At 39.4% G+C, this 26,093-nt stretch overlaps 1 protein-coding gene across 3 annotated transcripts in view; it reads left to right on the forward strand.

Annotated features, from left to right (window-relative positions):
• The window catches only part of IGF2BP3 (insulin like growth factor 2 mRNA binding protein 3), a 175,394-nt gene that overhangs the window by 2,636 nt on the left and 146,665 nt on the right, over nucleotides 1-26,093 (forward strand). Inside the window, exons 1-3 of one of the 3 annotated variants that reach the window (XM_045003652.1) lie at nucleotides 1,536-1,551; nucleotides 2,022-2,199; nucleotides 4,006-4,066. In XM_045003652.1, coding sequence (XP_044859587.1) covers nucleotides 2,025-2,199; nucleotides 4,006-4,066 — 236 coding nt within the window. In that variant the 5' untranslated portion in view covers nucleotides 1,536-1,551; nucleotides 2,022-2,024. Of the gene's footprint in view, nucleotides 1-1,535; nucleotides 1,552-2,021; nucleotides 2,200-2,487; nucleotides 2,526-4,005; nucleotides 4,067-26,093 lie in introns of those variants that run through there. The other 2 variants (XM_045003651.1, XM_045003653.1) reach the window with 2 other exon arrangements.

The raw sequence follows: 26,093 nt of genomic DNA on the forward strand, positions 1-26,093 counted from the left end.
CTTAAGGTATTTCTCTTTATGCGTATTTCCACATAAAATGCAGGACATGTGGAAATTCATTCACTGTTAACTAATACACATACTTAACTATTTTCCATGGAATACCTATTAAAATCTACCACAAAAAAAATCGACCATGGAATAAATAAAACCTTCCACTAAAGTGCATTGACTTATTAAACAAAACCTACTAGATTGCTATATTAAATATAGCGCTGGCTTTCATTTCCGTATCCTTTCTTCATCTTCAGGCAACATTTTGTTTGCATTGGAAAGGCTCCACACACCCAAACCCCCTCCCCCCACAAACCCACCATTGTACTCTTTACAAATGTTGAAAATTATGAATGGTTCTTTAAACCAACTGGCGGGGGGGGGGGGGAATCTCTAAATTCCTGGGTATGTTATTACCATGCTAGGGTAACGCTGGTTGGTCATTCTTCATATTTTCTAAAATAAGAGCCACCATTAACTAGATTAAAAGAAAGAAACAAACATTTTTTTTCTTTTGGTAGGAACTAGAAAAGCATGTTATTCTCTCACTCTGGACTCTCCCACTTCTCAATCATTTCCCAACTGTCCTCCGTCCACCCCCACCCTGCGCCCCTTTGTCCTTTTAGAGACACTGCAACCCACGCTAATCGACCCGCCAGAAACATTACCAGATGGGGGGCTCCTTCGAGGCTGGAAAGACCCTAATTTCCCCCTTCCCGCTCCCCTCCCTCATTTAGTCCCTTGTCTTTCTGCAGCGCGCAGCCAATGGCAAACAAGAGCCCGAAAGCCACCAAACATGAAATCGCAGGCAAAGGTGCTGCGCATAGAGAGATCGCTCCGGGCGCTGCTAATAAGAATATTACCCCAGCAGCACGCAGCCTGCCTAAGTACCCTCCCCTCCCCCTCGCTGACCCACCCACACAAAGTGCTCAAGCCATCTTGCCGGAGCAGCGGAGCTTGCACGAACGACCCCTATGAATAATACGGTGGCTTCGCATCACGGGGAGCGAGGAGGAGGGGGAGGCGTGGGCATTATATGGCATGTTTTCCCTCCTTCCTGGAGTCCCCTCGGCGAGTGCACCCGCCCCGAGAGACAGCGCGTCCTCGCCTCCCCCCGCTGTTTGTGCGCGCTTGCAGGGGCGCGAGCTGGGAGAGGTTGGCCCCAGTCGAGCCAGGCCGGGCGTTATTTGTGAGCGCTCGGCGAAGGGGTGCGAGCCGCTGTCAACAACAGTGGTGACTAGGGGCAGAGCGGGAACACGCGCTCAGGGCCGGCGCCCATCAAACTCCCGAGCTCCCTCTGGCTCGTCCCCAGCAGCTGCAGCAGCAGCAGCCCTCTCTAAACTTGTCCCTGTGTGTGTGTGTGTGTGTGTGTGCAGCCAGCCTCTCTCCTCCTCCCTGCCCGCCCCTCCTCCTCCTCCTCCGGTGAGTGGGGGTGTGAGCGTGTGTGTGTGTGAGCCGAGCTACAGCTACTATCTAATTGAGGCGCTGGGATTCCTCACGTGAGAAGTTGATTTGTAGTTTGAACACGTGGCTCATTCAAAAAGCCGGAATATTCAAGTAATTTTCTTCCACTCCCCCCACCCTCCTCTCTGGCTTTTTTTTTTTAATTGAGAGGCGGCGCCAGCATGCACGTAGTGTGACATTTTCATAGTCCGCCTGCCGCTGCCGCTGCCAAACGGGCTTGGGGGCAAGACAAAAAAAGTAGTTTTCCCCCTTCTCTCTCCGCCCGCCATCCTGGTCCCCAAGCTGGGTGTTTCCCCCCCTCTCTCCCCTGCGCGCCCGGATCATACGGCAAACACTCCGGATTCCGATTTGGATACAGTTTTTTTTTACCCCGAGAGAGGAAGGGAGGGTGGGAGGCACTCAGCCTGCAGATCTGATTTTTTTTTTCACCTCGCTCTCGTTTTCTCTCTTTATCTCTCCTCCATCGCATTTTATTGTATCCCCTTCCCCACCTTATTTTGCAAGCCGAGGCTGTGAGTTGTTGGGCGTGTGTGGATTGTGGTTTTTTTTTTTAAACGAACAAGACGATGAATAAGCTGTACATCGGCAACCTCGGCGAGAGCGTGAGCCCGCTGGACCTGGAAAGTCTCTTTAAGGAGTCCAAGATCCCTTTCAGCGGCCAGTTTCTGGTGAAGACGGGATACGCGTTCGTGGACTGCCCCGATGAGAACTGGGCTATGAAGGCCATCGAAGCACTTTCAGGTGAGTCTCTCCGGGCGCTCTCCACGCCGGCCCCGGGCACCCACCCCCGCACCTCTCGCCATCTGCTTCCTGCCCACACACAGAGAAGGTCCCCTCCTGTCCCCCAGATTCCCCCCCCACCCACCTCGCCGGTTCAACCCAGGGGGACCCCGAAATCTACCCTTGCTCCTTTCCCTGCTAAGGGGATAGGGGGCGAAGCGAGAGCCGGCTCCCCGGGCCGCGCGGGGGCTGCGTGTGCACGGGCTGCAAGCGGCCGGGGTTGGGGGGGCTGCTGCCGTGCCTGGCCGCGGGAGCTGGGGGGCTGTGGATCCCGGGCATGCCGGCAGGTAACGTGCTTGCTGGCGTTTGCCATCCAGCCGCCTTCTGGCCTCCGCAGCTCCTCGCGCCCGGGGCTTGCGCTGCAGCCATGCGGGCTGTGGGAGGGGGCCCGGGGGGCGCTAGGCTGGCTGGCTCTAGCGGCGGGGAAGGCGGCCAAGGAGGTGTGTCCCCCCCCCCCCCCAATCGCTCACAACAGGCCAGGGCAAGAGGCAGCAGCCTGGGCCCAGAAACCTACCACGATGTGGCTCCCCTATTCCCCCCTCCCGCCCCCGACGGAAAATCCTGGCTTCTCTGCGAGCGTCCCGGGAATTGGGGGTGGGGGCGGATTCGGAGGGGGGAGGCCATGCGATTTAGTGTGTGCATGGTGCGAAGGCAAGGCTGGCGGTGTGGAGGGGAAAGTGAGCCCTGCTTCCGGCATAACGTGCGGGGACGGCGGGGCGGACGAGCCTTGCTCTGTGCATTCAGCGCGCACCTATAGGCGCTCTTGGCCCCGCATCTCCTGCCCAGCGTGTATCCCCGGCAGCCAGGCTGCGGGCTTGGCAAAAGCCGCCTTCTGGGTGCACTTGGAAGGAGTTGGCTGGCGAAGCTCCCAGCCCCACGCGTGTTGTTGCACAGAGGCGACGCATGCTGTAGCTTTCCCTGCAGGGAAGGAGAGTAACCCAAACTTGGGAGGGAAAAGCCATCGCCCCCCTTCCCGCGCTGGTCGGAGGGGCTGGCAGGGCTCGGGCCCTAGAGGGCTGCATTCCTTCGGGATTATTTATTTCGCTTTCCCTTTGACTGCCTCTCCCGCACCCATCACCGCTTGCAGGAGCCAGGCCGCCTCTCTGCCTCTACATCCTGTTTTTGTGTAAAATGTAATGTTGCCTGTTTAATACGGTTTGCAGAGGCTTCGGGGGGGGGAGGTTCCCGGGGCTGCGAGAGCCCTTCTGAAATGCGCTCTCTTCACCCCCATCTCCCTCCAGAAAATGCCATGAAGTTTAAATTGAGGCCTGTCGCCCTGCGGGACGCGTTGGAGGTAGCCGGGGGAGGGAGGGGTGCCCTGCCCAGAATAGGCAAGTAGGAAAGACACAAGCATTTCCACACAACCCTGAAGCATTCCCAATCCCTCCTGTATCCTCTCTTTGGGCTGTAGGGCCCTGATCAGCTCATCCGATCGAAATGTGTGTATCTATATTACAGAGCCCTTGGAGAAAATGGCTCAAATAAAGGAAGAGGTCCACTTTCAAACAGCGTCATTCACTTACCTCTTCGGTCAATTATTGTGCTAAAAGGAATCATTAAAATTCAAGTCCCTTGGCTTGTGATAGCAGCAGCATAGTGGCAAAGTGCAACACCAGTTAATGAATAAGATAACATGTTGCACTTTTAATTTCCTGTGGTGTTTTAAAACACCACAAATTCAATTTGGGAAGGGTGGGGAGATGAGAGAGAGGGAGACGTTCAAACACATTTAAAAACACTTCTCCCTAATTTTGTTTGTATTTGCAGGTAAAGTGGAACTGCATGGTAAACTCATAGAAGTTGAACATTCAGTCCCTAAAAGACAAAGGTAAATGATTTTTTTTTCTTGCCCTCAATGACCAGTCTGCCACAAAAATAAATACATAAAAAAAAAAGCTTGTTATGTTTGCCTTGTGGATAAATTAGCTACGTTATTAAACTAAAAACCCACCATGATATCAGAAATAATTCCAGAATTGTACCCTTATATTTTTAATGTAATGTATTATTAGTCTGCACTGGATTTACAGAAACCAACCCTCTTCATGGAGGAAGTAGGTTGTGATTGAATGACAAATAATTATTAAAAATTTTAAATTCCTGAGAAGAGTTAAATTTTGTGCGTTAGCAGGAAATGAAATGGGATGTTTTGAACTGTGTAACAGGCAAGCATGTGAGCTTTGCTCCGCAACAAAAAGCATCTTGTAAATATACTTGTATACATACAGTGTTTTGATCCTACCATGCTGGAGGCTGCAGCATTTTATAGCTAAGTAGTGTAAGTTTCATCTAGATTTAAGGAGGAATTTTTCTTTACTGTTTTGATCCGGCATGTACAGACATATGAGGAAATGCTGATTTCTCTTTAGTAAAGACATGATTTATGCATCCTTTATTTGTGTGTGTGTTTCATTTTTGCAAAGTGAGTACTTCAGGGCTCAGTAGCATGTAGTTTTGTGGGTCTGATGTGAAGAAACAGTGCTCAGATTCTTGCAGCAAAGCAGACTAGTACTTCTGTACTACCTAGAGCATTGCATTCTGCTTTTTTTCACAAATGTTTAAATTATACTGCATTCTAGGGTTTCTAGAGAGTAATAACAAAATAAATCAAACTTTGCACGTACTTGTTCCTGCCCTCCATTATACAAACAGCCATACTTCCCAGATTAAATAACTTTATTTAAAAAGTGCTCCTAACACATCCCTTAAACTTTTACAAAAAAATACAGAATTTCTCAAACAGCTGATTAAAAAGGTGTGTATAAATATTAGTTGCTTTATCGTTGGGAATCTGATTGTGGGATTAATTTTTGTTTAGCAGTTGAGGGAAGCTTTGCTTGAGAAAGTATGGTTGTGGGATTTTTGTTGGTTTAATGTTAGTAGGAAAGTCTTTGTGTATTTATAGTGTCTAGCTAGTTTTGTTATTTGGAAACTAATGTAATATGCAGTCTTGTTTGTTATGCAAGATGAATGTATCAACTGCAAATTACAGTAGCATATATTCAACTTTTTGAATGTATAATACTGATTAAATACATTCTTGTATACTTAAAAGGTTATTGGAGTTAAATAGAAGAAAATGCAATGGCAAATGTAGGAATTGATCAGTCTCAAAAGTACATTCCAGTCTTTGTAATATATGCCAATATAGCAATTAAGTTGTAAACAGAAATTTATGAATCTGAAGGACATACAAAAAGTGCACTGATATATACACCATTCTAAACACATTAATTTTATAATCACAAATGTAGTTTAGAAAAACTTCTGTATCATTTTTGATGTGTTTAAATCCGTATTTCCCTACTTTTAATAGAGTTCAACTGAAAGTATAAAAACACATTGTTCTTTGTGTTGGGGTTAGGCATGTTTTCATATTTGTGTGTGAACTAGCACTTTCTCTTCTACAACTTCCTTTTTTTTGTTAATTCTGTAATTTATTGGAAGAAATGTTTTATAAAACTTGAGAGTAAAGTTAAGATTCCAAAATATATTGCAGGGATACAGGTACATACCCATACTTGTATTTTTATGAATATTTAGTTACCAAAATATCAGTATTATTTCCCACTTCAAACCATGTCTATTAAACATTATTTAAACATGCTGTGTCTGATCAGAATATTTCTGAACTTTTTAATAGAAAATTAAATTGCATTTCTCATAATTGAAAATAAAAATTCTCGCCTGTAGAAATCTACTTTAAAATTAATTCAGTAACGTCCATGCAAAAGTAGTTTTCCTTGCTTTCCTTTGAAAACTATGTAGTACTTCCCTTGCACCACCTCAACAAGTTTGATTTTTTTTTCCTCCTACCATGGATCTCTCTAAGTATTGCCTAGTTGTTATGTTTCCAGAGTTACTAGGTATCTTTAAAAGTTAAGCCTTTAAATGTTGAGCTAAATAAGTAATTTAGAAAAAAGAGATTATTTACATATGTTCAAAGAATGGCTGTAAAAGAGATGTATTTTAAATAAACCTGTATATCTGTACATGGGAAGTGTGGCAAATATAGTTGTTAATGAGGTAGTCAGTCACAGTGCTGTGGAGAATCCTGTGTGGTGGTGGTCAAAAGACCTACCCAGTTTGTTAGTATGTTGAAAGTCTAGGGTTAGTTTTCCATGGAGCCCAGCTTGTACCAGTGTGTTTTGTTTGGTTAAATAGATGTTACAGTAAAGAAAATTATGTGGAATATAGGTAATGTCCTTCTTTTAGCATGCATAGCCGTACAATTAACAGCATGATCAAATTATTGCTGCATAAGAATAACAGCAAAAATTGTTTGTAGTGCATTTAAATTGCTCAGTGTATACTGTTATATTAACCTTTATCACTGTTTAGTTGCTGAGTGGGAAGTTCCTACTCAGTTTTTTAAAATATGCATTTTTGCATTTGCCTGCATTTCTCCTCCACCCCCCCGAGGCTGGTGAGGTTGTGTATTGGGGTGAAGGTAGGGAGCTGGTAATCCATAACCTTATCATGGAAAGGAAGGTCAAGAGGTGGTGTCCGTTAGGGTTCCCATAATGTTGTGGTGTGTCCAGAAGACTCGTCATTGTGAAGTGTGGTTTGTTATTCAAAGTGAAATTCTTAGACCCAGTAGTCACTGTATTCCAAACTTTATTGGACATTCCAGTCTGAAGCGGGCACACCCACATATGCAAAAATTTACCTTTATACCTGCTGTGAAAGGTAGGTTGGGAATATGGTACTGTGGAATGCCTACTGAAGCGTTAAGACAGATGCTGGGTACATTGCAACTGTAGCTGGGGTGGGGGAGAGCTGGTAAGGGATTACTTGCAAGAAGGGTGGAGATTTTTGGGTGGGAGGTGCCTGCTGTTTCATAAGCCAAAAGTTTATTCCTGATTTACTACTGAAATCTCAAGGGAATGTGAAAGGGAAATGTGGAATTTTTGCATTCAGACCATATGAATCATGGAAGACTATTGCAATACTTCATAGAACTTTAAGTCACTTCATTCAAAACTTAGAGAAGACATTTTAACAAAAATGCAGCAAGATTGATATATGTACACTTGTGGTGGAGCCCTTTAGGGACCCCCTTTCTGTGACTCAAGAGCAGCTGGTATCTAGTGGGGCAATGTACATGCTGCGATCTGATTATTCAGATAGCACTGATGTCACTGGTGTGATGTGCAGTTTAGCTTAGTGGGGGGAAGGGTAGGGAGCTGACGCTGGCCACCTGAGCATTGCACGTTGAGTCAGTCTTTTAAAATTTCTGAGAGCATTCTTAAATCTCTGAAAAATGTATAGACCTTCACCTAAAATCAGGATTATTTATTTATTTATTTATTTATTTTTTGCTTTGCTTTAGGGAAAGCTTGCTGTGACTTTCTCTTTAGGAGCTTAAAATGGTTAGTTTACACTTACAACTCAGATACTATGGTACTAGTGAGGCACTTTTCTAGCTGGGCGGATAGATACTGTTCCACCTCTGACTCTCTTGCTTTGTTTTTAAAAACAAATCCTAATCTGATGCCTTTTTAAAAAAAAATTGTGGTAGTTGGGGAGGAATGATGAGGTACAGCAGATTGGTTAAAATGCACTGACTGTGACCTGTCATTTTGGCCACTAGTAACTCTCTGGTACAGGAAACCTAAATAAGCTTCTAATTATACTTCACCTAAAATCTCAATTAATGTGAAGTTTGGTTTGAGAAGAAATAGACCTTTTTAAAATAAAATTGTTTAGTGAGATGCATATGAGCTTCATACTGTCAGTTGTGGGTTAAAATTATACACAAATTTTAATCCACATGAACGTGGTATATGTGTTGGGAGCGAGGGGATGAATGTCTTATATCTGAAACGCTAAGGGGTGATTGAGCTGTATGTGGTGATTATACTTCAAGTGATTGGATTTTTAAGTTAGGGACGCAATACTTGTAGATTTTTGGTTTTGGTATAGTGTGTGACTTTAAGGCAGGGGTAAGAACACCATGCTAAGGTCACATGGGGTTAGTGCACTGTACATAAGTACATAAAATTGCTAAGTACAGAGCACTTTTTTGTTTTATGACATATTAGTGATCTGTTCGTTATGCTCAGTGTCTGTTACATGGAGGGGGTGGAGCACATGTGACTGAATATCTCATATGGCTCAAAATGAGCGAGAATCTGTTGCAGGAATTAGGAGTCAAAATTCTGCTTAGCAAGTCCTGTTTCTTAGTGGCACCATATCTACATTTGTTTTTGCAGATGTGAATAGTGGTGTGGGTTTTGGTTTTTTTTGTTTTGTTTTTAAGGGAAGTTAATTATTGTTAATGGTGGAAAACATAAATTTGGCCAGTTGTTGTGGCATGCAGTATGTAGTTATAGTGAGTATAGATTTACCCAGTTTATGGATAATTATATTGTAGGAAATTGCATTTTTGTAGATCCTAGACTAGCCTTCTCACAGTAAGATAGAGGTGCACATAAGAGCACCCGTTTTTTGGCAGTCTCTTAAAGTGGGATGGATTATAAAAAGCTCATGGCTCTTTATTTAAATTTTAGGTTAAGCTTTAAATCTTTTTTTCCCTCTCAGCATTGTAGACCCTCAACTCTGCAGGCATGCTAAACTTGAATCATTTTAAGTAAAGCATAATTAAAGGACTGTAAAACATGGCCAGGGAGTGGTTAATCAGATTTTTTTTTCTATATAGTAATTAAACTCCCTGAAAACTACAGCAGTGCTCTCTACATGGGGGTACAGCTTGAGGCCTTCCAGAAGCCGAAATTATTGCAGAATACAACTGCCTACTTCGTAAGTGGTAATTTGCATAGAGAACATGTTACTCCAGTGCTCTAGAGTCTTTCCTTGCTTCCGATTATTTTCTAGGTGGAGTTTAGGGGATTGGCATAAATCCTTAAATGGTTTGGGACTTGGCTACGCAAGAGATTGCAACTAGGAGAGGTATCACAAAAAGAGAAGTAAACAGCGGAGCAAATATACCCCCAGTTTAGAGGATATGGGGAGCCTGGTGGCAGAGTATTTTCTGTGGTGGAGCCTCAACTTTGGAATTTGCTTCCCTTCTTGGTCCTTTTGGCCTTTTGATAAGGCAGTGTGTGACGGCTAGATGTGTTATGATTTGCTGTTTGGGCAAGTATGACGTGTCAGGTGCAGAAGACTATTGGGGTGTGTCTACACTCCAATAAACACCTCTGGCTGGCCTGTGTCAGCTAACTCAGGCTCGTGTGCTGTAAAATTGCGGTGTAGACATTTGGGCTCAGGCTGAAGCCCAAGCTCTGGGACCTGAAAGGGGGGAGGATCCCGGAGTCTGGGTTCCTGCCTGAAGTCAGATGTTTACACCACAGTTTTACAGCCCTGCAGCCCAAGCCTCGTGAGCCCAAGTCAGCTGATATGGACTAGCTGTGGGTGTTTAGTCGCAGTGTAGACGTATCTTTGATTGATATATTTTGTGTATTTAATGCTTTGTATTGTACGAGCCAGGTAGGCTGTGGGTTAGCCATTCTAAAAAATGGTAAAGAAATGGAAATAAATTGAAATTGGTTACAAAATATTAGATGTTATGAAGCAGAAATAAAGAAATTGCTTTTCATTTTTATCTAAGAATAAGAATAGGAAGATTTGTACACAGTACAAGTGTTTACAAAAAGTTGAAATACAGTTCCATAATATTTTCCCAAAAAACCTCAGTGTATTCTTTCAATTTTGTGCTTTCTAAATTTCTGTATACATAAAAATCTATTCATGTATCTGAGAGTCAGTTAATTCTTTGTCAAATCTGCATAAAGTGGTACATAGTAAAAACTGTGAGTTAACTGCTGATGAAAACTGGTATACAAATGTGTCTTTTGTTCCTGCCTCACTTTTGAAGGAATCAATATTTTTCGGAAAACTGGCTTTGTCAAGTGGAATGTTCAGGAAGTATATTTAAACCTGAGCCTAAAGGGTCTACTTGTGTATTTTGCCAGTTATCAAGCATATATATTTGTCTGGCCTTCTATCCAGTTGTTGTTTCTCTGTGTGAGCCTTCCTTTTCCTACCTAAATAGGGCAAAAGATTTCAAAAAGAGCTGCAGCATATAATAGAATGTCACATGGTCTTGCATTGAACTTGTGATGTGCTAGGATGGTGATGGTAGTAAGTAGTTCCATGCTTACCTGTGTCTATAATTTCCAATCTACCATTTAACCTGCCACTGAGGCAACTGCTATTTCCTTTTCTCAGTTCATCTACTGAAAGGACCATTTTGGCTTTTAAATACTGTCTGTGCAGTAAAACTTCTTGTTTTGCTTTTGGCAGGTTAAGACAATTATCACAGCTTTTAAAATCTATTTAATCACAGTCATCTTTTTTTCTTTAACCCACTTTATTAGCAAGTCAAGATGCAAACTAGTTTGCATATGTTTATTACTTATCTTAATATTTAAGATATTATGAATCAATATCTGTAGGCTGCTGGAAATAACCTGCATTATGGGTTTTACACCTATAGTGCTTTAGTGTCAAATGAATGATGTTCCCTTGCAGAAGAGGATATTCATCATGTGTTTATACTATAGATTTTCTATTGTAAACTAAAATACAGCACATTCTTATATTCTCGTCACTTTGCAAAAGCTAGTTCCCCTTCAAAATGGTTATTATGAGAAAAGTCTGAAATACAGAATGTAAGTTACCTTGTGTTCTGTATAGTTTTCTTTAGGAATCTTCCCTAGCCCCCTTTCTGTTTGCATACCGACTGCTGTTAGATGTCGCCTCTTTATTTTAGGTATAGTGGGATTGTACTCAACTAAAAATGGCCTTCTGTAAAGATATATTCATGAATATATTAAATTGCTCAAAATAAGATGCTCTCTTCAAAATCAAGAGTATTTGGTTCTAACACTTGGGTGGAGAAGTAGTTGTGCGTTTTCATCATAATTTGACAAGAGCATAAATTATGAAAATTATACAAAGAATAATTCATTTTTCAATTAGGAAATGAAATATTAAAATATTCAAACATGAAAGGTGGGAAGAACTTCAGTTTCTATTTTAATCTTTACATTTTGGTGTGAGGAGTGTTTGTGATCATGGTATTTCAAAACAATCAGACAATAATATGCAGAACAGTGTTTCAGATAAAATGCCTTTTAATCAAGATTACATCCCAATGAACCACTTGCTATTTAAGTAGAAAATGGTTTAGTATCTAAAGAATTTTTCAAAATAGTTAAATTTCCTTTCTTCAGTATTAGTACAATTGGAGTTGAATATTCACTTTTGAAAGATTAATTTTCATGCTCAGCTGAACTTTTGGAATGCTATTTTAAGATATGTAAGTCTGCCTTATGTGTCTAATAGATCTTTCCCCTCTGGCAATAGCTGGTTTTTATTGTTTTGGTAAATAGATGTTACTCTCATATTGTGTATATGTAGCTAAAACTCAGAAGTGGTATTTGTTCATGGTGAACTCTGAGAGTTCTAAAATATACTAGTGCATTGTCAAGTGTAAATGGAAATTCTGTTTATAGCAAACCTGCACTTAGGGTGTTCCATGAGCAACCAGGTTTCATTGTGTCACCGTATGTCTACAAAACTTGGTTTTAGTTATGTTCAGTTTAAGTGTTCAGAAAGGCATTTATTTGAAATCTTAGCCTAAATAATTTAGTTTTAAACTAAATCGGAATAAAGCTGAGCTTTTAATGTTTCACTGTAATCATTCTACATTTGTGGTATCAAAAAGGAATTCTAACTTGTTAGGTATAAGCAAGGCTAGAGGACCAGTTAAAAGAGAGAGTTACACACAAATACTATATAACAACTCTCTCCGCATGGGATCTGAACTTACAAAACTTTTTTCACCTATGTAGTCTTCAAAAGTCACATGAAGACTTTTACATGAGTATGAATTTTTAGAATTGAGTCCTAACTTTGGGACTGTGACTGCACAGGAAATTTAGGAAAAGTAACCTGAGTTTAAGTAGGCTTGGTCTTCCCCCTCTTGCCACCCCGCTCCCCCCACTTTTTTTTTTTTAAAGTAACATGGAAGTTTATTTTCAGGATGGGGCTGTTTGCTTACAAATCTTTAGCGTTTACACTGCGGGAGGGTTCTGGATGCGAAGACAACATGACAGGTTGCGCCTAGTCAATGAACATTTTCTTTTTCTACTTTTTTTAGAATAAGAAATATTCAAAATTAACATTGTTTAGAAGGGAAGAATTTTTAATCTATTCATTGACTTTCTTTAGCTTCTAAATTTAAACCATGCAGATATCAAACACTCTCGTTTTGTAATTGCCCTTCTTTACTCATGTGAGTATAGTTATCACATGAGTAAAGAATGTAAGTATAATTCTAGTGGAAACTACTGGAGGAAATTTCCTGTGAAAGTTCATTGACAATATGAATATATCATGGCGGCTGTTGCAGCACTGAAATGGCAGAAGGAAACTTAAAAAAAAATCTCTTGTCTTTTGGAATCATATTACTCACTTTGAAGTTGCCTTCCAAATATCTAGTTGCTAATATCACATGTACTGTCCACAGGCTGACTTCTTGCTGTATGTGTGCTCTGTTGTTTATATGAATTACTGCAGTATAGAACACTTAAGTTTATACCATCTTTCTCTTCCACTGAGTTGATTCAGATATGTTGACAATGATAATACGCAGACTGTGTGGTCTTAATTGAAAAATTTAATATTTCAGTGTGGAGAGAGCTCTCCAGCGTGTTCCTTTTGTTAGTGTAAATTTTGTTAAATTTTCTTAAAGCTAACTAGTGAAAACAATTCAATACTAAAAGTATTTTACAGCAATGCCAGTCAGTCTTACTGCTAGTCGCTAAAAAGCAAGAAAATTTGTTAAACCAGTGTATATGGCATGCTTCACAGAAGTGATTTTTAATGAATGCTGAGATACTTCCCCCAATTGTATAATTCACTAACAAAGAGCTAAAATTTGCCTTAATTCAGCAAAATTCTATTGAAGTCACCAGGAGCTTTCTTAATTAAGGATGTCAGAATTTGGCCCTAAAAGAAGCCATTTTTATTTAGCAGTTATACATGATTATATTTCATCATATGTGCAGAAGTTCTTAACCCAGAACACTTGTAAGAGAACCAGTAATCTTTCTGCCAGGTTGGACACTTAAGTAAACATGTATAGATTTAGATTTTTATTTCATTTGAATTGCGTGTTACCAGAAACCAAGTGTGTAGTTGAGCATACAGTCTGTATATTTGATGATTAAAATGAGGGGATCCGGAAGTCTAAGTCTGTATAGCAGAAAGCAAAAGTTTTAAACACTGAATTTTATTATAACTCAGACAAGACAAATGGGAAGTACAACAAAGTGTAAGTAGGTGGCTGCCTTTCTAATAGATGTGGTGGTAATTTTTCTTAATTTATGTTCTATCTGCCAAACTGATAATTCTATCAAACCTCCTGATGAGTTTAATCCCACTTCTCAAAGATTCAATAGCAGAGTGATGTAACAAGGTCTTACAAAAAAAACAGACAAACATTTAATAGTATACTAAGTATTATAACACTCGTACTTTAGAAAACTGTAGATGGGGGGAGGGAAAGTATGATACTTCAGTGTTTTGTTGTTGGTTCATTTATTCACTAAATACCCAAATTTGGTGATCCTCAGAGGACTTCCTAGCCATTAATGCAAATTAGTAAGGTTCTGCTGTACTTCAATAACCTTATTTTAGCTTGATTATTATGTTCACATTGGCGTAAGTCTACCTAACTACAAAAAATATGCATTTTTGGTAGGTTTGACCAATACTCGTTGTAGTAGAATTTGCACAGATTGTCTAAATATCTATGTTGGGGCATTTGGCCACTGTTTCAACCAAGAAACAGTGTTTATTTTGCTGCTTAAACACGCTCTGAAAACCTTGCATTTAGTATAGAAATGGAAAGTGCACTCTAGTATAACTTTTAACTTGTGTGCACACATACCCATGTAGCTATTCTATCGGTCCACAGTAGAGTGCCACTAAAACTGAGTCATTGTCAGCTATATGGGACAGTACTGTTAAGAATGTTTCAAACACAGAACAGTTGAATAAGCAACAGCAAATTGTTTGCCAAAATAATAATGGCAAAGGCTCTAGAACTAAAATTAATACGTAGACATTGGCTAGTAAAGATAACTTTTTACATGTGTAGTGTTTCTTTCTGGCTTGTTAGTAAAAAGACCCACAAACTCATAACTTTCTGTACTATTTTTCTTTAATAATATTTGTCAGAGTGAAAGTCAAATTACTGTAGAAGCAGCAAAGAATCCTGTGGCACCTTATAGACTAACAGACGTTTTGCAGCATGAGCTTTCGTGGGTGAATACCCACTTCTTCGGATGCAAGAAGACGTGGGTATTCACCCACGAAAGCTCATGCTGCAAAACGTCTGTTAGTCTATAAGGTGCCACAGGATTCTTTGCTGCTTCTACAGAATCAGACTAACACGGCTACCCCTCTGATACTAGTCAAATTAATGTACATTGCCTTTTGTCCCTGCCCTCCCACGTTTACATCACTGTGTAGATACAGTTCAATTATTGCAAGTCTATACTACTGCGTCCGTGAAATTAAATCCAATGATTTAGAATCCGGGATGCTACTTTTGAATGCATGATCAGTAGTAGAGGTCCATCTTACTACTTTTTGCTACAGGCAGCTTTCTGCTCTATCCCAGTGTTTTTGAACCACAGCTTTTCAAAATGGCTATTGAAATGAACAGTTGGGCATGTAAGATACTGTCAAAAATTTAGTGACGCTTCAGCATAGAAAGTTCCTGCAATCCTGAAAATGTAGTGGGGAAGGAATGGCTTAGAATGGGGTCTAGTTTTCTGAAGACCAATATGGATGCCCTGTGACAGGCAATATTCTGACAAACTAGATAAAGCTCTTGTGAATATTCAGTTGAGGAAAATCTTGCCTGGTTCTAAGGGGCTGATTAGAACACCTGACCCTATTTCTTTAACATACAGTTCTATGAACGTTTACTTTCGCTCTATAGATAACATGCATATGTTTGCGAACTGTGTTCTCTATTAAACACTTATTTTGGAGTTTCTCTGTCTTGAGGTTCATAACCATAGTTCTGCTGCTAATTTGATTTATATTGTCTTGTCCAGTACTTGGTAGGAGTAGGCATTCACTGTTCTGAAATAAACTAAATATTTGCAATCTTTTTGTAATGCAAACTAACGTAGAAATTGGACAATAACTCCTAGTAAATAGTGATAATATTATGCTTGGGTTTTGAACATTTGTTAGATTCCAAGATAGCTTTCCTCATGATGATCTCAGGTAATCCTGTATTTTAGTGCTCTGTTGCCTTTTCGTAGTTTAATGGGGCTTGATTTTGAGTCCTAACATGTTCATTTTAAGATGAATAGCTGATTTTTTTCAAGATTCTAAATGTTTTCTGTTTACATTATTGATCAAGTGCAAGTTTCTGTCTCATGGGAGATGGGTGGGGTAATACCTAGTTGTACAGAAAGTTTATCACATTCCTATGGCAAATAACACATCTTTGTTCATAGTGGAACTACTAAAATTTTAATGTGATAAAACTGTAGTGTAATTGTTGAAGAGAAATGATATCTTCTCTGTGTGGTAATATAGTTCCATAGCTATAAACAGACTAATTTTTAAGGTTTTTTTTGTGTTTTTTTTAAATTGGTTAGTTTTCTTAAATGTGGGCGAATAGTCATTGCAATCAGTACATTGGTCTTACTTAGGTCTTTAAGTATCCAGCAAGTCAATAAATACAAACAACCTTAAACTCTTAACTATATTACTAAGTTAACAGGTACCAGGATAATATATTTGATTGTGAGATACTCTAGTGAGTCTCAAATTTTAAGGTAAAATAAATAAAACCAATTTAATTTTACAATGTTCACTGTAATTGAAAATATGTAGCAAGTTTAAAATGTAGTTGATGAAGCAAAGATCAATTTCAGTGTTCCTTTTATGATTATCTTTGGGAACACACAGATATAAAGATATCAATACTTTGAATAGCATAGTCAAAAAAATAGTGGAAACATACTGTAACTTTTGGCATAGTTCTCTGATTATACAGTAGCTTGCATGTTCTAGGTTTACGCTGTACTGTAACATGGAAACCACTTACATTTTTACCAATGCAGTATATGGCTTAAAAAAAGGTTAATATGTGTTATAATGTCTTCAAAACATATTTATTATTTTCAGGAAAATAGGAAACGAAATAAATTGTTTGAAAGTTGGTGGTAGGAGCTAAATTATCGCTTAATCTATGTGTCTGATAAACTTCATGGTAATTTTTCCTAGTGTTGTGAAACCAATGGATGAAAGTCTTTATTTTGGTAAATAGAATTCACAACTATTGTGTAAAAAGGAAACTTACATATTTTGTATACATGGAACCTTACTGTAATATAAACTGCTTCTGAGGGATAGCTTAAAATACAATGTAAAACTAAGTATGATTGAAGTATTGCAGAGTTATATTTTTGTGAGCAGTTGAATTTGTCAATGGAATTGAATAAAATCTGTTAGTGACACTTTTTGTAGGGCCTGATGCAAATGTTCAATTAACATCTTTACAATTTCTATGAGTTACAGTATTGTTTAAATCAGTGGGCTAAACATAGCTTACGTGAATACAGCATAAAAGTAAAACGCTAAGTTATGATAACTTTTATTGAATGCCTTATCTGCAAAATACTATGACTAAAAATAGTTTTACATGAGTACTGAAGTAAGCTACCTTAAAGAAATACACTGGGGGGACATGATCTAAACACAAATTGTATAATTTAACTATTCCAGTATAGTTAGAGCAGTCAGACACACCCCTTCCGCCCCGGTGTAGGCACAAAATGTAACTGTGTTTAGACTAGTTAAACCTTATTCCCATATGGGAAGGGGGAATAGTCTATACCGGTATAATTGCATCCACACAGGGGATTGTACTGGTATAGCTATTTTGGGGAAGTGTGTGGTGGTGGGGGCTCCTTCTTAGAATATGCGCAACATGCCTCAGGTGTCACGTGACCAGGATTCATCACCAAATTTGGTCCGCTGGTTGGATTATTAGCTTTCCCGGCCTGGGCCGGATACTGACCAGGAGTGTGACATGAACGGTGATTCATGCCTCCAGGGGCTCCTAATCCAAATAGTTACATTGATACAAAATCTTGTTTGAGGGCCAGGCCTTATTGCATAGAGATCTTGTACACATTTCAGATACCTAGAACTATTAAATTGTTAGATATTGGTCATCTTGCTGAACATGAGGGTGCATTCTCTATTATTAAGGTAATAGGGGATTTATTTACAATCTGAAAGCTCTTGTTCTTTTGTCCCTTTTTATAGGGAAAGGAGAGGCAATTTTTTTCAAATGGTACACGTAAAATAATAGAGAGATTACAGATGTGGAATAAATTCCAGGAGACTGTTGCTGATCTGTTTTCCCCATAATTCACACACAATCCACTTGAGGTTTCTAACAACAGAAAAAACTTAATGGGCATTTAGGTTAAAAATCATAGTGTGATTCTGAAAACTTCTAAGCTATGTTGTCTTTGACAAGTAATTCTTAACCATTTACTATATACAATTTAGAGAATTATTACTTTTGTTTGTTTTTTACTCTGCTTTTGATAGTATTCTGCATTTGGGGTTAGGGAAGAGACATGCAGTGATTTAAGTTGATTTAAAAAAAAATAGATTTCAATTTTATGGTACAATTGAATTGGGCTCCTAAAAGGGAGCAATAAGCTGATACTGTTTCCTCTTACAGCTATTTAGATTGTAGTATTTCCATAATAATTTGCTACAGAACAATTACTAAAGCATTATCGTCAACTAATACTAACTAAACTTGCCAAAATATACAAACCATTTATGATGCATTGGCTTGTTTTAATTTTGTTTGTTTACTGAATTTTGTGAAGTAGTAAATAATTTACAATAATTCTTAGTGTGAATTCGTATGGTTCTACTAGTTTGAGTGACCAGAGATTTATTTGCACTCCAACTTTGTTTAAAAAAGTTAAAAACCTGTTAATGGGAATCTGCCTGGCAAATTTGCCAGGCAATCTCTGCTGTTGCAGGATAGATGAAGTGTAATTTCTGTTAAACTTATTCCTGTTCAGAGTTCTAGAATATCCTCCATTAGCCATCCTCATTCCTTACTTATTCTTTCTTCTTGGAAGGTTGGAGAGTATAGGGTGAGAAGGAAGGAGAATATTTAACCGACTTTGTTATATTTGGTGGCAATTAATCTTTTTTTAGAAAGAAAACATTGTATAGAGATATTAAATCGTGACTTCTGTCCAAACAGAGCTTTAAGCTTATCTTGTTTAACCATTAAATCATTGACCTAATACAGTATGTTTTTAAATGCACAGCTAGCAGAATTTAGTAAAAAGTTACTCTTGCAGTTAATTTTTATATAAAACCTCCCTATTTAAGAAATACAAACAATACATGTATGTATACTCATACAACTATACTTCCACAGTGTGTCCCTGTTGGCTAAAACTTCCAGTTACCAGAGGTGGTTAAAAGTTAGATAGAACTTAAAACATAGTCACTAATCATATGTCAGTATCTTAAACACTGCGTTTGAAGAATTGAGTGCTCTTATAAATTCTGCTTTTAGTTTTTCTTTGTGTCTCATACTTCTGTGTTTAAAAAAACAATACTTCTGAGCATTAAAAGTATTAAGATTTTTGCCATATTGTCAATAAATTAATCTGAATTGGGAGCTACCTAATCAAATTATAACTTTTCACCTTTATCAGAGGTAAACCTAACATTAATTACAGATCTTCCAAAATGTCATTGTAAACTCTCTAGTCTCACAAACGTGAATTTCAACTAAAAATTACACTTTCCTGAATGTTTGCTAACTCTTGTTACAACACCTAAGATTTGTTTTAAGGTTACTTTTGTGTGTTTTCCGGCACTTAGTTTCATTTACTTCCCTGTGTAGTCAAGTAAAGTCCAGTGATCTTCCAACTCTGATATTCTATGATTATGGAGCTCGTTCCAGGATCAGGGGCTTCATTTCCCATCTTTGTCAGGGTCTCTCATTTGGCAACATGAGAGAAAACAAATTTTTTTTCTGTAAAAGGAAAACAGGTTTGTGTATAACAGTGATACTCAAACCTCAGTGGTTCATTAGCCAAATTAGTGATCAGCATTACCCAAAAGAGCCACAGTAGTGTGAATTCATTGTTTCATTTACTATAGTACTATATATTCATAAACAGTATGACAGGAAATACTTAGTGTGTATGTCTATAATTATCACATCAAAATGACTGATCAAGTATTTTATCAACTACAATTGGTTATTTACATAGTAAAAGCATCCGGATTGGTTAATAATTAAATCACAGTATTTTAATATCACGTACTGCAAAGAGCCGCAGAAACGCATTGAAACGCTGCTTGCGGCTCCCGAGCTTCAGCCTGAGTATCATTGGTGTATTAAAACAAACAAATCTCCAAGCACTCAAAGAATCAAATTTGTAATAGCAAAGGAGAGAGACCAGGGTAACCTTAATTGCTAACTTCATGCTGTTGAGCCTGAAGAGCAGAATGTACTGTAGCCAAGTATCATAATATCTATTTTTCTCAAAGCTCTGGATTCTGGCATCATGTGACTATGTGAGAATCTAAGGCCTGGTCTACACTACGTGTTTAAACCGAATTTAGCAGCGTTAAACCAATTTAACCCTGCACCCGCCCACACAACGAAGCCCTTTATATCGATATAAAGGGCTCTTTAAACCGATTTCTGTACTCCTCCCCGACGAGGGGAGTAGCGCTGAAATCGGTATTGCCATGTCGGATTAGGGTTCGTGTGGCCGCAAATTGACGGTATTGGCCTCCGGACGGTATCCCACAGTGCACCATTGTGACCGCTCTGGAAAGTAATCTGAATTCGGATGCACTGGCCAGATAGACAGGAAAAGCCCCGCGAACTTTTGAATTTCATTTCCTGTTTGCCCAGCGTGGAGCTCTGATCAGCACAGGTGGCGATGCAGTCCCAAATCCAAAAAGAGCTCCAGCATGGACTGTACAGGAGATACTTGATCTGATTGCTGTATGAGGAGACAAATCTGTTCTATCAGAGCTCCATTACAGAAGATACAGAGTCTATGATACAGAATCCACAGCACAGTGCTGTGTGTCAAGCGTAACGGAAAGCCAAAGAATCAAATGGACGCTCATGGAGGGAGGAAGGGGGTACTGAGTACTCCAGCTATCCCACAGTCCCCGCAGTCTCCGAAAAGCATTTGCATTCTTGGCTGAGCTCCCAATGCCTGAAGGGTCAAAAACATTTTCCCGGGTGTTTCAGGGTATATGTCGTCAATTTACACTCTCTCCCCCCCTTCCCCCTCGAAAGAAAAGGGGAAAAAAAAAGTTTCTCGCCTTTTTTCAATGTCACCCTATGTCTACTGCATGCTGCTGGTAGACGGGGTGCTGCAGCACTGAACACCAACATCCCCTTCCCGGTGGCAGACAGTACAATATGACTGCTATCCATCGTCATCATCAGCCCGTGAGTGCTCCTGGCTGGCCTCGGTGAGGTCGGCCGGGGGCGCCTGGGTAAAAATGTGAATGACTCCCGGTCATTCCAGGCAGATGGTACAAAACGGCTGGTAACCGTCCTCATCGTAGCAATTGGAGGCTGAGCTCTATCAGCCCCACCCTTTCATGTCTAAAGAAAAGATTCTGTACTGCCTGGACTATCATAGCAGCTGGAGGCTTCCTCCCCCTCATTTTATCTCACTAAAAAGCCAGTGTTTCTTATTCCTGCATTCTTTATTACTTCATCACACAAATGGGGAGACACTGCCACGGTAGCCCAGAAGGGTTGCGGGAGGAGGGAAGCAACGGGTGGGGTTGTTGCAGGGGCACCCCCTAGAATGGCATGCAGCTCATCATTTCTGCGGGATCTCTAGGGCTCTGACATGGAGCAGCTGTGCTCTCTGGTTCTCTAGTACACTTGCCCCATATTCTAGGCAGGACTGACTCTAATTTTAGACAAAACATAAAGAAGGGAATGACCTGGGGAGTCATTCCCATTTTTGCCCATGCGCTCCTGGCTGACCTCAGCGAGGCCAGCCAGGAGCACCCATGATAGCAGCAGACAGTAGAAAACGACTGATAACCGTTATCTCATCGCCAGTTTACAATGGCAGATGGTGCAATAGGGATGGTAACCATCTCTGCTACCTTGCAAAGGCAAATGAATGCTGCTGTGTAGCACTGCAGTACCGCGTCTGTCAGCAGCATCCAGTACACATATGGTGACAGTGACAAGGCAAAACGGGCTCCATAGTTGCCATGCTATGGCGTCTGCCAGGGCAATCCAGGGAAAAAGGGCGCGAAATGATCGTCTGCCATTGCTTTCATGGAGGAAGGATTGAGTGACGACATTTACCCAGAATCACCCGCGACACTGTTTTTGCATTGGGATCTCAACCCAGAATTCCAATGGGCGGGGGAGACTGCGGGAACTGTGGGATAGCTACCCACAGTGCAACGCTCCGGAAATCGACACTAGCCTCAGTACATGGACGTACACCGCCGAATTAATGTGCTTAGTGTGGCCGCGTGCACTCGATTTTATACAATCTGTTTTACAAAACCCGTTTATGTAAAATCGGAATAATCCCGTAGTGTAGACATACCCTAAGATTCCATTGTAAAAAGTTTCTAGACCTTATAATTGTGGCAAGAACCTTGCAAATGTGACATTAAAGGCTAGGGAACTAGAAGGCAAATGTATTGTATTTAAGACAATCTCATGATTTTTGTCCATATTGGGATTGGTAATACTTAGAATAGTAGGTTTAACTATAAACATTACTGCACTCATTGATTGTTTAAATTTAGTCTTCGGGACAGTTTAGTGACTCGTCCTTCCTGGATTAACCCCACATCATCTCATCCCACCAAAAATCCCCTCCTCCCCCAGACTTTATAACCGTAGTCAATGAGATAGATCAATACATATTTACATCAAGCTTTTAGCTGATGAGCACACAGGCAGTAACTTCTCTGAAAATATCTGTGAAATAGATGTTTTGATTGTTTCTGTTCAGCAGCAGCACTTTGAAGTGAAGTAACTTGTTGACTATTTTAATTACAGGCATTAGTGCCTATATTTGCCTAAAAATGGCTTTAATATAAGCTTAGATGACTTTTTTTCCCCCTTGAAGTGTAAAAATAGCAGAACTTGCTAGTGAAGATTGTAAATGCCTCCTTTCCTTAAACAGAGTCCCTCCAAACCGACTACAGTTTGCAGCAGAGACTTTGTATGCAAGTTTCAGCTTGGAGCTGCTTCTTATGGCTGATAGAAATCTGTGAAAACTGGGTTTGTAATTCAAAGGCTGATGGCCTCAACACCAGCAGCACTAGTAGGCACCACTAAAATGTTTGAGGAGATAGAAGAGCCTTTAATTGTGTTGGTGTATTAAAAAAAAATAGGGGGAGGGAGAAGATTAGCATTGTGTGCTATTACTAAAGGATTAGAAGACTATGCAGCTAAGATGATTCATAAACAATCCTTTTGCATATGTGAAAGTGTCTTTCTGCTGGCAAAAGGCATTGTGTTTGGTTCTTCATGTAGTCTTTAGGTGGACAGCTTACAATGATCCAGATACTAGTTGGTGGGGAGTGGGAGGAGAAGTGGCAAAACCTGTATAATTTTAAAGCATTCAGTCAACAAAATGAGTTTAGTTAGAGGTACAGTTGTTTGAAGAATACAGATCCTTCATCTGAGTTGGGGGTGGGGCAGGCAGAATCTAGCTTTCAATGAATGCGCAGCTTCTCTAAAGGAGCAGGGAGGGGAGGGGGATAAAGGGGACTGTGGAGTAGCATCCACAGATCCATTGAAGTATCAGAGGGGTAGCCGTGTTAGTCTGGATCTGTAAAAGCAGCAGAGAGTCCTGTGGCACCTTATAGACTAACAGAATACTTTCAAGATAAAAAATAAAAAAAATAACATCTGTTAGTCTATAAGGTGGCACAGGACTCTGCTGCTTTTACAGATCCATTGAAAACTCAGTGGCTGCAAAATTAAAGACCATGTTCTTACTGATGGATGATAGAACTCACCACAGCATACGTATAGTGGTGTATCAATTTTTAAATAAATTAAAACTCTTAAAACAGCATTTCATTATGGTAAAACTTCTGGAAAATGGAAGTATTTTTCTTTAAATAACTGAGAATTTAAATTGAAATATGGTAATAGTTGCAGTGTCTTTTAATTATTTTCCATATTAAATCTCTTTATGGTCCACACTTGGGAATTTACAAATAATGTATGTAAGATTTTAGTCTAATTAGAAGTGTGAAAAATAGTCACAATTATGTCTTGAAGTGGCCTTAGCTAAAAGTCTATTACCTGATTTATTTTTATAAATATAAGGACTACAGGCCTATAATTTGACTATGCAGTGTGAGCTAATTTGGACATGCTGATAAATAATAGCCTTTAGGTTTCATGCATTCCAAAGCAACTCCCACCCTCAAAAATCTAGTCTGCAAAACAAAAGGAGAGAGAGGGGCTTGGCCTTTCACACACCAAAAGATTTCTCTTTTAGAATATAAGCCTACACTGAAACTAAATTGCTCCTCTGGTGTCAAGTATCATGGCTGGTGGTTTGTGACATAAGAATGGAGATATATAAAACATTGGCCATACATGTACTTCAGTGTAACTCTCTTAAAAAATCTCTGGTAGAGAGATCCAAGCACACACAGGTATTGTGTACATCTAGGGTGTGGGGGAAACAATTGATCATACCTTGACTTTTTTTTGTAAGGGAGAGCGGAATGTTCCTTTGTGCGACAAGGTAAGGGCCACATTTTTATCTTGAATGTTGCATATAGATGTATGCAACTCTCCAAAGCTGCTTCTGTGGTTGGGTTTGTATGTGCAAAAGGAAAATGAGACGTGCATCGTGTCTGAGATTAGAATCAGATCCTCAAATTTAAATCTAGCATGCTTTGAGTTTTGAGAGATCTTACTTTGTTGAAACTTTAAAACCTTTCCTGTTCTGCATGTAGTGACGCATGGTGTTCTTAAACTGGGGGAGGGGAAGTGCGGCAGCTGTGTAACACATAGCTTATTACCTAGGCCTCCATTTGTGTGAATAACAGTGTTTTTAATCTGAATTGTGGCAGTAGGATTTGCAGTTCAAGGATGCCCCTCTCCAGTAAAATAAAGATACTATGGTGTATCTGTGTGTTAGTATTCGAGAAACTACTTGTAGTTAGCAACTATCTCTTCTTGTTGAGCAATTTGATTAAACATGCTCATCTGGTATTTTGAGGGGGAAAATACTTCATTGTTTCAGAAAAAATCTTCCATCTTAAATACTAACAATATTATAATGTTGACAACTTAACTATTTGAAGCCTGTTCCCCAATATTCCTTCTGCTCGCAAGCATTTTGTTTAGTTTTATGAGCTTATGGCCCAAATTAGGTAAGATATAGGAATTATTCCCCTTACTGTGTTGAATAGAAATACACAAAGCAAATTGCTTAGCTTTTTATAGAAATAATGTAAAACTTCACTAGCCGTTTGTCAGTTCTAAACATAGTTTCCAGGGTAACAATCTGTGTGTGTGTGTGTGTGTGTGTGTGTGTGTGTGTGTGTATTTTTAAAAGCTATGCAGTGTAATTCTCCTTTTAGCAAAGGGATATGAAAACAAAACTTGTTTTTTAAAAACATTTATCAGAATTGCTCATTAGGAACAAACGAACTGGTGGGGCCACAAATTTATTTGGAACTTGTAGGTGATTTACTGAATAAATGCGCCTTATTTTATCTTTATTCAAAGGATTTTGTGTTTTGTTTAATTTCTTACATGCCTTTTTAAAAAGAGGAATTAAATTTTAACTACTGTATCTTCCCAGTCTTTCAAAATCACTTACCCGACTTAACTGGCAAGCAAATTCACTGTAATATTAATTACAGGAAAAGCTATTCCATTGCTAGCTTAAAAAATCTCCCACTGTGATGTTACTTTAGTTGGTGCTTGGTGTGACTGCTTTATATTTGCTACACAGAGAATATTGTGAGTTCTTGTGAATAATTAATTTTTGTAACTGTAGAATGTGGGCCTGATTCTCCCTCTCACTGGTATGAATCAGGAATAACTCCGTTGTCACAGTGGCTGAAACTGTTGTGGGAAGAGCATTAGGCACTAAGATAGAGTAGCTTTAAAAAAACCCCAAAACCTAGAGTGGCATTAATAACCATTTTAATTTTTGTTTTATGGTTAAACAGTAGGTGTAATAAATAATTAAAAAATATAAATGTCATGTTTATTTTTCCTGCAACCAGCAAAATCATTTGAATCTGATTAACAGGAATTTGCTTTATTGGTACAAGAATCTTTAGCTTTACACGCACTGTGTCTGGCTAATCCAGTTTTAGATACTCCAGTTCTTTATTAGGCCATATATTATTTGTAACAAATCTCTACTTTAAGTCTTAAAATACTATTATTCAGTGGGTGTTTTTTTTTTTTTTGGCCAGGTCCAGTTTCTTCAAGTAATTAGCCAGTATATTAAGACATGGGTTGCAGTTTATCAATTCTAAATAGGCATAAGTGAAATGAATTACCCTTCCATTCTTTAGAGTTCTTAACTGCATAAATCAAGACAGCTTATTTCCAACTTTGTGTGAAGCTGAAGCTCTTGCAGTTGATTTGAAGTAAAATTGTAGATGTTCAGAGAAGAGTTGGCTACTCGTGACCCTTTCAAATGTACGAAGTCATTTCTATCCTGTGTGAGAACCATTTTGACTTCAAATGCCATGGTTTTATGCTGACATCTTTCCCTTGTAAGCTGTTTTAACTT

The sequence above is a fragment of the Mauremys mutica genome, chromosome 2 (genome assembly GCF_020497125.1).
Source record: "Mauremys mutica isolate MM-2020 ecotype Southern chromosome 2, ASM2049712v1, whole genome shotgun sequence".
NCBI lineage: Eukaryota > Metazoa > Chordata > Testudines > Geoemydidae > Mauremys > Mauremys mutica.